Raw genomic sequence first — 16,049 nt, 5'->3', positions numbered from 1 at the left:
AATTTCAAAAATCCAAAAGCAGTTCCTGATTCGAAATTGGAATAGGAATCCAAAAATGAAAGGTATTTCCTCAAATTTCCACTTTCATATTTTTCGCAATTTTTTAGGAAAATTATGAAAATTTTCAATTTTTGATGCCCCAAAAATTTTTGAATTGAGTACACAGAAGTAAAGTTTGTGGCGAAAAATTGCGATATAATGCAATCCCTGAATGTTTTCTTCAAAAAAACAAGTTCAAAATCGCATAATTGTGATTTTATGTGACTTTCAAACTGCAACTTTTTCGAGGTCGAAAACGCTGTAGCTCGTTAATTTTTTCGAATTTCAAAAATCCAAAAGCAGTTCATGATTCGAAATTGGAATAGGAATCTAAAAATAAACGGTATTTCCTCAAATTTTCACTTTCATATTTTTTGCTTTTTTTTAGGAAAGGGGTTAGCCTTATGAAAATTTTCAATTTTTGATGCCCCAAAAATTTTTGAATTGTGTACACAGAAGTAAAGTTTGTGGCGAAAAATTGCGATATAATGCAATCCCTGAATGTTTTTCTCAAAAAACAATCTCAAAATCGAATTGTGATTTTATGTGACTTTCAAACTGGAACCTTTTCAAAGTCGAAAACGCTGTAGCTCGTTAATTTTTTCGAATTTCAAAAATCCAAAGGCAGTTCCTGATTCGAAATTGGAATAGGAATCCAAAAATAAACGGTATTTCCTCAAATTTTCACTTTCATATTTTTCGCAATTTTTTTGGAAAGGGGTTAGCCTTATGAAAATTGTCGATGTTTGATGCTCCAAAAATTTTTGAATTGAGTACACAGAAGTAAAGTTTGTGGCGAAAAATTGCGATATAATGCAATCCCTGAATGTTTTTCTCAAAAAACAAGCTCAAAATCGCATAATTGTGATTTTATGTGACTTTCAAACTGGAACCTTTTCAAAGTCGAAAACGCTGTAGCTCGTTAATTTGTTCGAATTTCAAAAATCCAAAAGCAGTTCCTGATTCGAAATATGAATAGGAATTCAAAAATAAACGGTATTTCCTTAAATTTTCACTTTCATATTTTTTGCTTTTTTTTAGGAAAGGGGTTAGTTAGCCTTATGAAAATTTTCAATTTTTGATGCCCCAAAAATTTTTGAATTGAGTACACAGAAGTAAAGTTTGTGGCGAAAAATTGCGATATTATGCAATCCCTGAATGTTTTTCTCAAAAAACAATCTCAAAATCGAATTGTGATTTTATGTGACTTTCAAACTGGAACCTTTTCAAAGTCGAAAACGCTGTAGCTCGTTCATTTTTTCGAATTTCAAAAATCCAAAGGCAGTTCCTGATTCGAAATTGGAATAGGAATCCAAAAATAAACGGTATTTCCTCAAATTTTCACTTTCATATTTTTCGCAATTTTTTTGGAAAGGGGTTAGCCTTATGAAAATTGTCGATGTTTGATGCTCCAAAAATTTTTGAATTGAGTACACAGAAGTAAAGTTTGTGGCGAAAAATTGCGATATAATGCAATCCCTGAATGTTTTTCTCAAAAAACAAGCTCAAAATCGCATAATTGTGATTTTATGTGACTTTCAAACTGGAACCTTTTCAAAGTCGAAAACGCTGTAGCTCGTTAATTTGTTCGAATTTCAAAAATCCAAAAGCAGTTCCTGATTCGAAATTGGAATAGGAATTCAAAAATAAACGGTATTTCCTTAAATTTTCACTTTCAAAAATTTTTGAATTGAGTACACAGAAGTAAAGTTTGTGGCGAAAAATTGCGATATAATGCAATCCCTGAATGTTTTTCTCAAAAAACAAGCTCAAAATCGCATAATTGTGATTTTATGTGACTTTCAAACTGGAACCTTTTCAAAGTCGAAAACGCTGTAGCTCGTTAATTTGTTCGAATTTCAAAAATCCAAAAGCAGTTCCTGATTCGAAATTGGAATAGGAATCCAAAAATAAACGGTATTTCCTCAAATTTTCACTTTCATATTTTTCGCAATTTTTTAGGAAAGGGGTTAGCCTTATGAAAATTTTCAATGTTTGATGCCACAAAAATGTTTGAATTGAGTGCACAGAAGTAAAGTTTGTGGCGAAAAATTGCGATATAATGCAATCCCTGAATGTTTTTCTCAAAAAACAAGTCCAAAATCGAATTGTGATTTTATGTGACTTTCAAACTGGAACCTTTTCAAAGTCGAAAACGCTGTACATCGTTAATTTTTTCGAATTTCAAAAATCCAAAAGCAGTTCCTGATTCGAAATTGGAATAGGAATCCAAAAATAAACGGTATTTCCTTAAATTTTCACTTTCATATTTTTCGCAATTTTTTAGGAAAGGGGTTAGCCTTATGAAAATTTTCAATTTTTGATGCCACAAAAATTTTTGAATTGAGTGCACATAAGTAAAGTTTGTGGCGAAAAATTGCGATATAATGCAATCCCTGAATGTTTTTCTCAAAAAACAAGTTCAAAATCGCATAATTGTGATTTTATGTGACTTTCAAACTGCAACTTTTTCAAGGTCGAAGACGCTGTAGCTCGTTAATTTTTTCGAATTTCAAAAATCCAAAAGCAGTTCAGGATTCGAAATTGGAATAGGAATCTAAAAATAAACGGTATTTCCTCAAATTTTCACTTTCATATTTTTTGCTTTTTTTTAGGAAAGGGGTTAGCCTTATGAAAATTTTCAATTTTTGATGCCCCAAAAATTTTTGAATTGAGTACACAGAAGTAAAGTTTGTGGCGAAAAATTGCGATATTATGCAATCCCTGAATGTTTTTCTCAAAAAACAATCTCAAAATCGAATTGTGATTTTATGTGACTTTCAAACTGGAACCTTTGCAAAGTCGAAAACGCTGTAGCTCGTTAATTTTTTCGAATTTCAAAAATCCAAAAGCAGTTCCTGATTCGAAATATGAATAGGAATTCAAAAATAAACGGTATTTCCTTAAATTTTCACTTTCATATTTTTTGCTTTTTTTTAGGAAAGGGGTTAGCCTTATGAAAATTTTCAATTTTTGATGCCCCAAAAATTTTTGAATTGAGTACACAGAAGTAAAGTTTGTGGCGAAAAATTGCGATATTATGCAATCCCTGAATGTTTTTCTCAAAAAACAATCTCAAAATCGAATTGTGATTTTATGTGACTTTCAAACTGGAACCTTTTCAAAGTCGAAAACGCTGTAGCTCGTTAATTTTTTCGAATTTCAAAAATCCAAAGGCAGTTCCTGATTCGAAATTGGAATAGGAATCCAAAAATAAACGGTATTTCCTCAAAATTTCACTTTCATATTTTTCGCAATTTTTTTGGAAAGGGGTTAGCCTTATGAAAATTGTCGATGTTTGATGCTCCAAAAATGTTTGAATTGAGTACACAGAAGTAAAGTTTGTGGCGAAAAATTGCGATATAATGCAATCCCTGAATGTTTTTCTCAAAAAACAAGCTCAAAATCGCATAATTGTGATTTTATGTGACTTTCAAACTGGAACCTTTTCAAAGTCGAAAACGCTGTAGCTCGTTAATTTGTTCGAATTTCAAAAATCCAAAAGCAGTTCCTGATTCGAAATATGAATAGGAATTCAAAAATAAACGGTATTTCCTTAAATTTTCACTTTCATATTTTTTGCTTTTTTTTAGGAAAGGGGTTAGCCTTATGAAAATTTTCAATTTTTGATGCCCCAAAAATTTTTGAATTGAGTACACAGAAGTAAAGTTTGTGGCGAAAAATTGCGATATTATGCAATCCCTGAATGTTTTTCTCAAAAAACAATCTCAAAATCGAATTGTGATTTTATGTGACTTTCAAACTGGAACCTTTTCAAAGTCGAAAACGCTGTAGCTCGTTCATTTTTTCGAATTTCAAAAATCCAAAGGCAGTTCCTGATTCGAAATTGGAATAGGAATCCAAAAATAAACGGTATTTCCTCAAATTTTCACTTTCATATTTTTCGCAATTTTTTTGGAAAGGGGTTAGCCTTATGAAAATTGTCGATGTTTGATGCTCCAAAAATTTTTGAATTGAGTACACAGAAGTAAAGTTTGTGGCGAAAAATTGCGATATAATGCAATCCCTGAATGTTTTTCTCAAAAAACAAGCTCAAAATCGCATAATTGTGATTTTATGTGACTTTCAAACTGGAACCTTTTCAAAGTCGAAAACGCTGTAGCTCGTTAATTTGTTCGAATTTCAAAAATCCAAAAGCAGTTCCTGATTCGAAATTGGAATAGGAATTCAAAAATAAACGGTATTTCCTTAAATTTTCACTTTCAAAAATTTTTGAATTGAGTACACAGAAGTAAAGTTTGTGGCGAAAAATTGCGATATAATGCAATCCCTGAATGTTTTTCTCAAAAAACAAGCTCAAAATCGCATAATTGTGATTTTATGTGACTTTCAAACTGGAACCTTTTCAAAGTCGAAAACGCTGTAGCTCGTTAATTTGTTCGAATTTCAAAAATCCAAAAGCAGTTCCTGATTCGAAATTGGAATAGGAATCCAAAAATAAACGGTATTTCCTCAAATTTTCACTTTCATATTTTTCGCAATTTTTTAGGAAAGGGGTTAGCCTTATGAAAATTTTCAATGTTTGATGCCACAAAAATGTTTGAATTGAGTGCACAGAAGTAAAGTTTGTGGCGAAAAATTGCGATATAATGCAATCCCTGAATGTTTTTCTCAAAAAACAAGTCCAAAATCGAATTGTGATTTTTTGTGACTTTCAAACTGGAACCTTTTCAAAGTCGAAAACGCTGTACATCGTTAATTTTTTCGAATTTCAAAAATCCAAAAGCAGTTCCTGATTCGAAATTGGAATAGGAATCCAAAAATAAACGGTATTTCCTTAAATTTTCACTTTCATATTTTTCGCAATTTTTTAGGAAAGGGGTTAGCCTTATGAAAATTTTCAATTTTTGATGCCACAAAAATTTTTGAATTGAGTGCACATAAGTAAAGTTTGTGGCGAAAAATTGCGATATAATGCAATCCCTGAATGTTTTTCTCAAAAAACAAGTTCAAAATCGCATAATTGTGATTTTATGTGACTTTCAAACTGCAACTTTTTCAAGGTCGAAGACGCTGTAGCTCGTTAATTTTTTCGAATTTCAAAAATCCAAAAGCAGTTCAGGATTCGAAATTGGAATAGGAATCTAAAAATAAACGGTATTTCCTCAAATTTTCACTTTCATATTTTTTGCTTTTTTTTAGGAAAGGGGTTAGCCTTTTGAAAATTTTCAATGTTTGATGCTTCAAAAATGTTTGAATTGAGTACACAGAAGTAAAGTTTGTGGCGAAAAATTGCGATATTATGCAATCCTGAATGTTTTTCTCAAAAAACAAGCTCAAAATCGCATAATTGTGATTTTATGTGACTTTCAAACTGGAACCTTTGCAAAGTCGAAAACGCTGTAGCTCGTTAATTTTTTCGAATTTCAAAAATCCAAAAGCAGTTCCTGATTCGAAATATGAATAGGAATTCAAAAATAAACGGTATTTCCTCAAATTTTCACTTTCATATTTTTCGCAATTTTTTAGGAAAGGGGTTAGCCTTATGAAAATTTTCAATGTTTGATGCCACAAAAATGTTTGAATTGAGTGCACAGAAGTAAAGTTTGTGGCGAAAAATTGCGATATAATGCAATCCCTGAATGTTTTTCTCAAAAAACAAGTCCAAAATCGAATTGTGATTTTATGTGACTTTCAAACTGGAACCTTTTCAAAGTCGAAAACGCTGTACATCGTTAATTTTTTCGAATTTCAAAAATCCAAAAGCAGTTCCTGATTCGAAATTGGAATAGGAATCCAAAAATAAACGGTATTTCCTTAAATTTTCACTTTCATATTTTTCGCAATTTTTTAGGAAAGGGGTTAGCCTTATGAAAATTTTCAATTTTTGATGCCACAAAAATTTTTGAATTGAGTGCACATAAGTAAAGTTTGTGGCGAAAAATTGCGATATAATGCAATCCCTGAATGTTTTTCTCAAAAAACAAGCTCAAAATCGCATAATTGTGATTTTATGTGACTTTCAAACTGGAACCTTTGCAAAGTCGAAAACGCTGTAGCTCGTTAATTTTTTCGAATTTCAAAAATCCAAAAGCAGTTCCTGATTCGAAATATGAATAGGAATTCAAAAATAAACGGTATTTCCTTAAATTTTCACTTTCATATTTTTTGCTTTTTTTTAGGAAAGGGGTTAGCCTTATGAAAATTTTCAATTTTTGATGCCCCAAAAATTTTTGAATTGAGTACACAGAAGTAAAGTTTGTGGCGAAAAATTGCGATATTATGCAATCCTGAATGTTTTTCTAACAAAACAATCTCAAAATCGAATTGTGATTTTATGTGACTTTCAAACTGGAACCTTTTCAAAGTCGAAAACGCTGTAGCTCGTTCATTTTTTCGAATTTCAAAAATCCAAAGGCAGTTCCTGATTCGAAATTGGAATAGGAATCCAAAAATAAACGGTATTTCCTCAAATTTTCACTTTCATATTTTTCGCAATTTTTTTGGAAAGGGGTTAGCCTTATGAAAATTTTCAATTTTTGATGCCCCAAAAATTTTTGAATTGAGTACACAGAAGTAAAGTTTGTGGCGAAAAATTGCGATATTATGCAATCCCTGAATGTTTTTCTCAAAAAACAATCTCAAAATCGAATTGTGATTTTATGTGACTTTCAAACTGGAACCTTTTCAAAGTCGAAAACGCTGTAGCTCGTTAATTTTTTCGAATTTCAAAAATCCAAAAGCAGTTCATGATTCGAAATTGGAATAGGAATCTAAAAATAAACGGTATTTCCTCAAATTTTCACTTTCATATTTTTCGCAATTTTTTTGGAAAGGGGTTAGCCTTATGAAAATTTTCAATTTTTGATGCCCCAAAAATGTTTGAATTGAGTACACAGAAGTAAAGTTTGTGGCGAAAAATTGCGATATAATGCAATCCCTGAATGTTTTTCTCAAAAAACAAGTTTAACATCGCATAATTGTGATTTTATGTGACTTTCAAACTGCAACTTTTTCAAGGTCGAAAACGCTGTAGCTCGTTAATTTGTTCGAATTTCAAAAATCCAAAAGCAGTTCCCGATTCGAAATTGGAATAGTAATCCAAAAATAAACGGTATTTCCTCAAATTTTCACTTTCATATTTTTCGAAATTTTTTTAGAAAGGGGTTAGCCTTATGAAAATTTTCAATTTTTGATGCCCCAAAAATTTTTGAATTGAGTACACAGAAGTAAAGTTTGTGGCGAAAAATTGCGATATAATGCACTCCCTGAATGTTTTTCTCAAAAAACAAGTTTAACATCGCATAATTGTGATTTTATGTGACTTTCAAACTGCAACTTTTTCAAGGTCGAAAACGCTGTAGCTCGTTAATTTGTTCGAATTTCAAAAATCCAAAATCAGTTCCCGATTCGAAATTGGAATAGTAATCCAAAAATAAACGGTATTTCCTCAAATTTTCACTTTCATATTTTTCGCAATTTTTTTGGAAAGGGGTTAGCCTTATGAAAATTTTCAATTTTTGATGCCCCAAAAATGTTTGAATTGAGTACACAGAAGTAAAGTTTGTGGCGAAAAATTGCGATATAATGCAATCCCTGAATGTTTTTCTCAAAAAACAAGCTCAAAATCGCATAATTGTGATTTTATGTGACTTTCAAACTGCAACTTTTTCAAGGTCGAAAACGCTGTAGCTCGTTAATTTGTTCGAATTTCAAAAATCCAAAAGCAGTTCCCGATTCGAAATTGGAATAGGAATCCAAAAATAAACGGTATTTCCTCAAATTTTCACTTACATATTTTTCGCAATTTTGTAGGAAAGGGGTTAGCCTTACGAAAATTTTCAATTTTTGATGCCCCAAAAATGTTTGAATTGAGTACACAGAAGTAAAGTTTGTGGCGAAAAATTGCGATATAATGCAATCCCTGAATGTTTTTCTCAAAAAACAAGTTTAACATCGCATAATTGTGATTTTATGTGACTTTCAAACTGCAACTTTTTCAAGGTCGAAAACGCTGTAGCTCGTTAATTTGTTCGAATTTCAAAAATCCAAAAGCAGTTCCTGATTCGAAATTGGAATAGTAATCCAAAAATAAACGGTATTTCCTCAAATTTTCACTTTCATATTTTTCGCAATTTTTTTGGAAAGGGGTTAGCTTTATGAAAATTTTCAATTTTTGATGCCCCAAAAATTTTTGAATTGAGTACACAGAAGTAAAGTTTGTGGCGAAAAATTGCGATATAATGCAATCCCTGAATGTTTTTCTCAAAAAACAAGTTCAAAATCGCATAATTGTGATTTTATGTGACTTTCAAACTGCAACTTTTTCAAGGTCGAAAACGCTGTAGCTCGTTAATTTGTTCGAATTTCAAAAATCCAAAAGCAGTTCCCGATTCGAAATTGGAATAGGAATCCAAAAATAAACGGTATTTCCTTAAATTTTCACTTTCATATTTTTCGCAATTTTTTAGGAAAGCCTTATGAAAATTGTCAATGTTTGATGCTTCAAAAATTTTTGAATTGAGTACACAGAAGTACAGTTTGTGGCGAAAAATTGCGACATAATGCAATCCCTGAATGTTTTTCTCAAAAAACAAGTTCAAAATCGCATAATTGTGATTTTATGTGACTTTCAAACTGCAACCTTTTCAAGGTCGAAAACGCTGTACCTCGTTCATTTTTTCCAATTTCAAAAATCCAAAAGCAGTTCCTGATTCGAAATTGGAATAGGAATCCAAAAATAAACGGTATTTCCTCAAATTTTCACTTTCATATTTTTCGCAATTTTTGAATTGAGTACACAGAAGTAAAGTTTGTGGCGAAAAATTGCGATATAATGCAATCCCTGAATGTTTTTCTCAAAAAACAAGCTCAAAATCGAATTGTGATTTTATGTGACTTTCAAACTGGAACCTTTTCAAAGTCGAAAACGCTGTAGCTCGTTAATTTTTTCGAATTTCAAAAATCCAAAAGCAGTTCCTGATTCGAAATTGGAATAGGAATTCAAAAATAAACGGTATTTCCTTAAATTTTCACTTTCATATTTTTCGCAATTTTTTAGGAAAGGGGTTAGCCTTATGAAAATTTTCAATTTTTGATGCCCCAAAAATTTTTGAATTGAGTACACAGAAGTAAAGTTTGTGGCGAAAAATTGCGACATAATGCAATCCCTGAATGTTTTTCTCAAAAAACAAGCTCAAAATCGCATAATTGTGATTTTATGTGACTTTCAAACTGCAACTTTTTCAAGGTCGAAAACGCTGTAGCTCGTTAATTTGTTCGAATTTCAAAAATCCAAAAGCAGTTCCTGATTCGAAATTGGAATAGGAATCCAAAAATAAACGGTATTTCCTCAAATTTTCACTTTCATATTTTTCGCAATTTTTTTGGAAAGGGGTTAGCCTTATGAAAATTTTCAATTTTTGATGCCCCAAAAATTTTTGAATTGAGTACACAGAAGTAAAGTTTGTGGCGAAAAATTGCGATATAATGCAATCCCTGAATGTTTTTCTCAAAAAACAAGTTCAAAATCGCATAATTGTGATTTTATGTGACTTTCAAACTGCAACTTTTTCAAGGTCGAAAACGCTGTAGCTCGTTAATTTGTTCGAATTTCAAAAATCCAAAAGCAGTTCCCGATTCGAAATTGGAATAGGAATCCAAAAATAAACGGTATTTCCTTAAATTTTCAATTTCATATTTTTCGCAATTTTTTTGGAAAGGGGTTAGCCTTATGAAAATTGTCAATGTTTGATGCCCCAAAAATTTTTGAATTGAGTACACAGAAGTAAAGTTTGTGGCGAAAAATTGCGATATAATGCAATCCCTGAATGTTTTTCTCAAAAAACAAGCTCAAAATCGAATTGTGATTTTATGTGACTTTCAAACTGGAACCTTTTCAAAGTCGAAAACGCTGTAGCTCGTTAATTTTTTCGAATTTCAAAAATCCAAAAGCAGTTCCTGATTCGAAATTGGAATAGGAATCCAAAAATAAACGGTATTTCCTTAAATTTTCACTTTCATATTTTTCGCAATTTTTTAGGAAAGGGGTTAGCCTTATGAAAATTTTCAATTTTTGATGCCCCAAAAATTTTTGAATTGAGTACAAAGAAGTAAAGTTTGTGGCAAAAATTGCGATATAATGCAATCCCTGAATGTTTTTCTCAAAAAACAAGCTCAAAATCGCATAATTGTGATTTTATGTGACTTTCAAACTGGAACCTTTGCAAAGTCGAAAACGCTGTAGCTCGTTAATTTTTTCAAATTTCAAAAATCCAAGAGCAGTTCCTGATTCGAAATATGAATAGGAATTCAAAAATAAACGGTATTTCCTTAAATTTTCACTTTCATATTTTTTGCTTTTTTTTAGGAAAGGGGTTAGCCTTATGAAAATTTTCAATTTTTGATGCCCCAAAAATGTTTGAATTGAGTACACAGAAGTAAAGTTTGTGGCGAAAAATTGCGATATTATGCAATCCCTGAATGTTTTTCTCAAAAAACAAGTTCAAAATCGCATAATTGTGATTTTATGTGACTTTCAAACTGGAACCTTTTCAAAGTCGAAAACGCTGTAGCTCGTTCATTTTTTCGAATTTCAAAAATCCAAAGGCAGTTCCTGATTCGAAATTGGAATAGGAATCCAAAAATAAACGGTATTTCCTCAAATTTTCACTTTCATATTTTTCGCAATTTTTTTGGAAAGGGGTTAGTTAGCCTTATGAAAATTGTCGATGTTTGATGCTCCAAAAATTTTTGAATTGAGTACACAGAAGTAAAGTTTGTGGCGAAAAATTGCGATATAATGCAATCCCTGAATGTTTTTCTCAAAAAACAAGCTCAAAATCGCATAATTGTGATTTTTATGTGACTTTCAAACTGGAACCTTTTCAAAGTCGAAAACGCTGTAGCTCGTTAATTTGTTCGAATTTCAAAAATCCAAAAGCAGTTCCTGATTCGAAATATGAATAGGAATTCAAAAATAAACGGTATTTCCTTAAATTTTCAATTTCATATTTTTCGCAATTTTTTTGGAAAGGGGTTAGCCTTATGAAAATTGTCAATGTTTGATGCCCCAAAAATTTTTGAATTGAGTACACAGAAGTAAAGTTTGTGGCGAAAAATTGCGATATAATGCAATCCCTGAATGTTTTTCTCAAAAAACAAGCTCAAAATCGAATTGTGATTTTATGTGACTTTCAAACTGGAACCTTTTCAAAGTCGAAAACGCTGTAGCTCGTTAATTTTTTCGAATTTCAAAAATCCAAAAGCAGTTCCTGATTCGAAATTGGAATAGGAATCCAAAAATAAACGGTATTTCCTTAAATTTTCACTTTCATATTTTTCGCAATTTTTTAGGAAAGGGGTTAGCCTTATGAAAATTTTCAAGTTTTGATGCCCCAAAAATTTTTGAATTGAGTACAAAGAAGTAAAGTTTGTGGCAAAAATTGCGATATAATGCAATCCCTGAATGTTTTTCTCAAAAAAAAGCTCAAAATCGCATAATTGTGATTTTATGTGACTTTCAAACTGGAACCTTTGCAAAGTCGAAAACGCTGTAGCTCGTTAATTTTTTCAAATTTCAAAAATCCAAAAGCAGTTCCTGATTCGAAATATGAATAGGAATTCAAAAATAAACGGTATTTCCTTAGATTTTCACTTTCATATTTTTTGCTTTTTTTCAGGAAAGGGGTTAGCCTTATGAAAATTTTCAATTTTTGATGCCCCAAAAATGTTTGAATTGAGTACACAGAAGTAAAGTTTGTGGCGAAAAATTGCGATATTATGCAATCCCTGAATGTTTTTCTCAAAAAACAAGTTCAAAATCGCATAATTGTGATTTTATGTGACTTTCAAACTGGAACCTTTTCAAAGTCGAAAACGCTGTAGCTCGTTCATTTTTTCGAATTTCAAAAATCCAAAGGCAGTTCCTGATTCGAAATTGGAATAGGAATCCAAAAATAAACGGTATTTCCTCAAATTTTCACTTTCATATTTTTCGCAATTTTTTTGGAAAGGGGTTAGTTAGCCTTATGAAAATTGTCGATGTTTGATGCTCCAAAAATTTTTGAATTGAGTACACAGAAGTAAAGTTTGTGGCGAAAAATTGCGATATAATGCAATCCCTGAATGTTTTTCTCAAAAAACAAGCTCAAAATCGCATAATTGTGATTTTTATGTGACTTTCAAACTGGAACCTTTTCAAAGTCGAAAACGCTGTAGCTCGTTAATTTGTTCGAATTTCAAAAATCCAAAAGCAGTTCCTGATTCGAAATATGAATAGGAATTCAAAAATAAACGGTATTTCCTTAAATTTTCACTTTCATATTTTTTGCTTTTTTTTAGGAAAGGGGTTAGCCTTATGAAAATTTTCAATTTTTAATGCCCCAAAAATTTTTGAATTGAGTACACAGAAGTAAAGTTTGTGGCGAAAACTTGCGATATAATGCAATCCCGAAAACGCTGTAGCTCGTTAATTTTTTCGAATTTTAAAAATCCAAAAGCAGTTCCTGGTTCGAAATTTGAATAGGAATCCAAAAATAAAAGATATTTCCTCAAATTTTCACTTTCATATTTTTCGCAATTTTTTAGGAAAGGGGTTAGCCTTATGAAAATTTTCAATTTTTGATGCCCCAAAAATTTTTGAATTGAGTACACAGAAGTAAAGTTTGTGGCGAAAAATTGCGACATAATGCAATCCCTGAATGTTTTTCTCAAAAAACAAGTCCAAAATCGAATTGTGATTTTATGTGACTTTCAAACTGGAACCTTTTCAAAGTCGAAAACGCTGTAGATCGTTAATTTTTTCGAATTTCAAAAATCCAAAAGCAGTTCCTGATTCGAAATTGGAATAGGAATCCAAAACTAAAAGGTATTTCCTCAAATTTGCACTTTCATATTTTTCGCAATTTTTTAGGAAAATTATGAAAATTTTCAATTTTTGATGCCCCAAAAATTTTTGAATTGAGTACACAGAAGTAAAGTTTGTGGCGAAAAATTGCGATATAATGCAATCCCTGAATGTTTTCTTCAAAAAAACAAGTTCAAAATCGCATAATTGTGATTTTATGTGACTTTCAAACTGCAACTTTTTCGAGGTCGAAAACGCTGTAGCTCGTTAATTTGTTCGTATTTCAAAAATCCAAAAGCAGTTCCTGGTTCGAAATTTAAATAGGAATCCAAAAATAAAAGGTATTTCCTCAAATTTCCACTTTCATATTTTTCGCAATTTTTTAGGAAAGGGGTTAGCCTTATGAAAATTTTCAATTTTTGATGCCCCAAAAATTTTTGAATTGAGTACACAGAAGTAAAGTTTGTGGCGAAAAATTGCGACATAATGCAATCCCTGAATGTTTTTCTCAAAAAACAAGTTCAAAATCGCATAATTGTGATTTTATGTGACTTACAAACTGCAACCTTTTCAATGTCGAAAACGCTGTACCTCAAGCTCAAAATCGCATAATTGTGATTTTATGTGATTTTCAAACTGCAACCTTTTCAAGGTCGAAAACGCTGTAGCTCGTAAATTTGTTCGAATTTCAAAAATCCAAAAGCAGTTCCTGATTCGAAATTGGAATAGGAATCCAAAAATGAAAGGTATTTCCTCAAATTTCCACTTTCATATTTTTCGCAATTTTTTAGGAAAATTATGAAAATTTTCAATTTTTGATGCCCCAAAAATTTTTGAATTGAGTACACAGAAGTAAAGTTTGTGGCGAAAAATTGCGATATAATGCAATCCCTGAATGTTTTCTTCAAAAAAACAAGTTCAAAATCGCATAATTGTGATTTTATGTGACTTTCAAACTGCAACTTTTTCGAGGTCGAAAACGCTGTAGCTCGTTAATTTGTTCGTATTTCAAAAATCCAAAAGCAGTTCCTGGTTCGAAATTTAAATAGGAATCCAAAAATAAAAGGTATTTCCTCAAATTTCCACTTTCATATTTTTCGCAATTTTTTAGGAAAGGGGTTAGGCTTATGAAAATTTTCAATGTTTGATGCCCCAAAAATTTTTGAATTGAGTACACAGAAGTAAAGTTTGTGGCGAAAAATTGCGATATAATGCAATCCCTGAATGTTTTTCTCAAAAAACAAGCTCAAAATCGCATAATTGTGATTTTATGTGACTTTCAAACTGCAACTTTTTCAAGGTCGAAGACGCTGTAGCTCGTTAATTTTTTCGAATTTCAAAAATCCAAAAGCAGTTCATGATTCGAAATTTGAATAGGAATCTAAAAATAAACGGTATTTCCTCAAATTTTCACTTTCATATTTTTTGCTTTTTTTTAGGAAAGGGGTTAGCCTTATGAAAATTTTCAATTTTTGATGCCCCAAAAATTTTTGAATTGTGTACACAGAAGTAAAGTTTGTGGCGAAAAATTGCGATATAATGCAATCCCTGAATGTTTTTCTCAAAAAACAAGCTCAAAATCGCATAATTGTGATTTTATGTGACTTTCAAACTGCAACTTTTTCAAGGTCGAAGACGCTGTAGCTCGTTAATTTTTTCGAATTTCAAAAATCCAAAAGCAGTTCATGATTCGAAATTGGAATAGGAATCTAAAAATAAACGGTATTTCCTCAAATTTTCACTTTCATATTTTTCGCAATTTTTTTGGAAAGGGGTTAGCCTTATGAAAATTTTCAATTTTTGATGCCCCAAAAATTTTTGAATTGAGTACACAGAAGTAAAGTTTGTGGCGAAAAATTGCGATATAATGCAATCCCTGAATGTTTTTCTCAAAAAACAAACTCGAAATCGCATAATTGTGATTTTATATGACTTTCAAACTGGAACCTTTCTAAAGTCGAAAACGCTGTAGCTCGTTAATTTTTTCGAATTTCAAAAATCCAAAAGCAGTTCCTGATTCGAAATTGGAATAGGAATCCAAAAATAAACTGTATTTCCTCAAATTTTCACTTTCATATTTTTCGCAATTTTTTAGGAAAGGGGTTAGCCTTATGAAAATTTTCAATTTTTGATGCCCCAAAATTTTTTGAATTGAGTGCACAGAAGTAAAGTTTTTAGCGAAAAAATGCGGTGTGATGCAATCCCTGAGTGTTTTCCTCAAAAACAAGCTCAAAATCGCATGATTGATATCCAAAAAATTAAAATTTACAAAATCCAAAATTACCTTATGAAATGTCAAGCTCGAAAATGCTGTAACTTCTTCCTATTTTCTAAATTTCGAAAATCCATGTGATGCTGTTTGAAGCAAATCTTAAAATTTTTTTTCTTTGAAAAACTTTGAGAAAATCTATATTTTTGGGCATGAAAATTAAAAGACCTAAAAATGGTCTATCGAAATAGCTTTACACGCTCAACTTGCATAACGATAGAGGCCCATATACAGATTCCATTTCCCTTGAAAAGGTTTCCAGTCTGTTTTATGCTACCTGTAATACCTCCGTAGTCCAGCATTTTGAGTTGTATACGGCAAGTGAATTGTATACCAGTCAAGGTATACAAATGTAGCAAAAATATGTAGCTTTATTGACAGCCGTGCTGTCAGAAAAATTATCAATCCGAGAATAACAACCGCTGAAAAATGCTTTTATAATTGTTCTTTTTTTTTAACAAATACTTACATACATGTTTCTCTTCTTTCTAGGTTCATTGATAATCTGTTCAACAGTGACATCACACATACCAACACAACCTACAAAGTCTGCCGACCATTTAGCTCCAATGCTGTTGTGATTGTAAGTCTTCATCTATATATATCTATTTTTTTGGCAAACTATTATGATGCTGTGATATCCATTCCACTATATACAGGCTACCATAAGTCACGTTTTGAAGGCCGCCATAATATGTAAAGGTGTGCTAATCGAATGGGTAACCGTAAAGGGGTATGATGAACCAATGGAAATTGAAGATTTGTGGACTGAATCTCGTTACGAGGTATTTCGCAAAGTTCAAGAGCATACACACTCAGCGATGTTACACTTCTTTTCGCCCACACTTCCCGAATTGGCTGTCAAGAGTTATATGGTAATTTAGAAATGAATTTTGCATTCATAGCACTATCGGTGGGTTTGTTTTTTACATA

General features: G+C 31.4%; 1 protein-coding gene across 1 annotated transcript in view; it reads left to right on the top strand.

Annotated features, from left to right (window-relative positions):
• LOC106089450 (mediator of RNA polymerase II transcription subunit 27) overlaps positions 1-16,049 on the top strand; it is a 91,183-nt gene that overhangs the window by 74,824 nt on the left and 310 nt on the right. The window contains exons 3-4 of the mRNA XM_059362419.1: positions 15,609-15,699; positions 15,776-15,991. Of these exons, the coding sequence (XP_059218402.1) occupies positions 15,609-15,699; positions 15,776-15,991 (307 nt within the window). The remainder of the gene's footprint in view (positions 1-15,608; positions 15,700-15,775; positions 15,992-16,049) is intronic.

The sequence above is a fragment of the Stomoxys calcitrans genome, chromosome 2 (genome assembly GCF_963082655.1).
Source record: "Stomoxys calcitrans chromosome 2, idStoCalc2.1, whole genome shotgun sequence".
Lineage (NCBI taxonomy): Eukaryota > Metazoa > Arthropoda > Insecta > Diptera > Muscidae > Stomoxys > Stomoxys calcitrans.
This window is presented reverse-complemented; position numbering and strand designations above follow the sequence as displayed.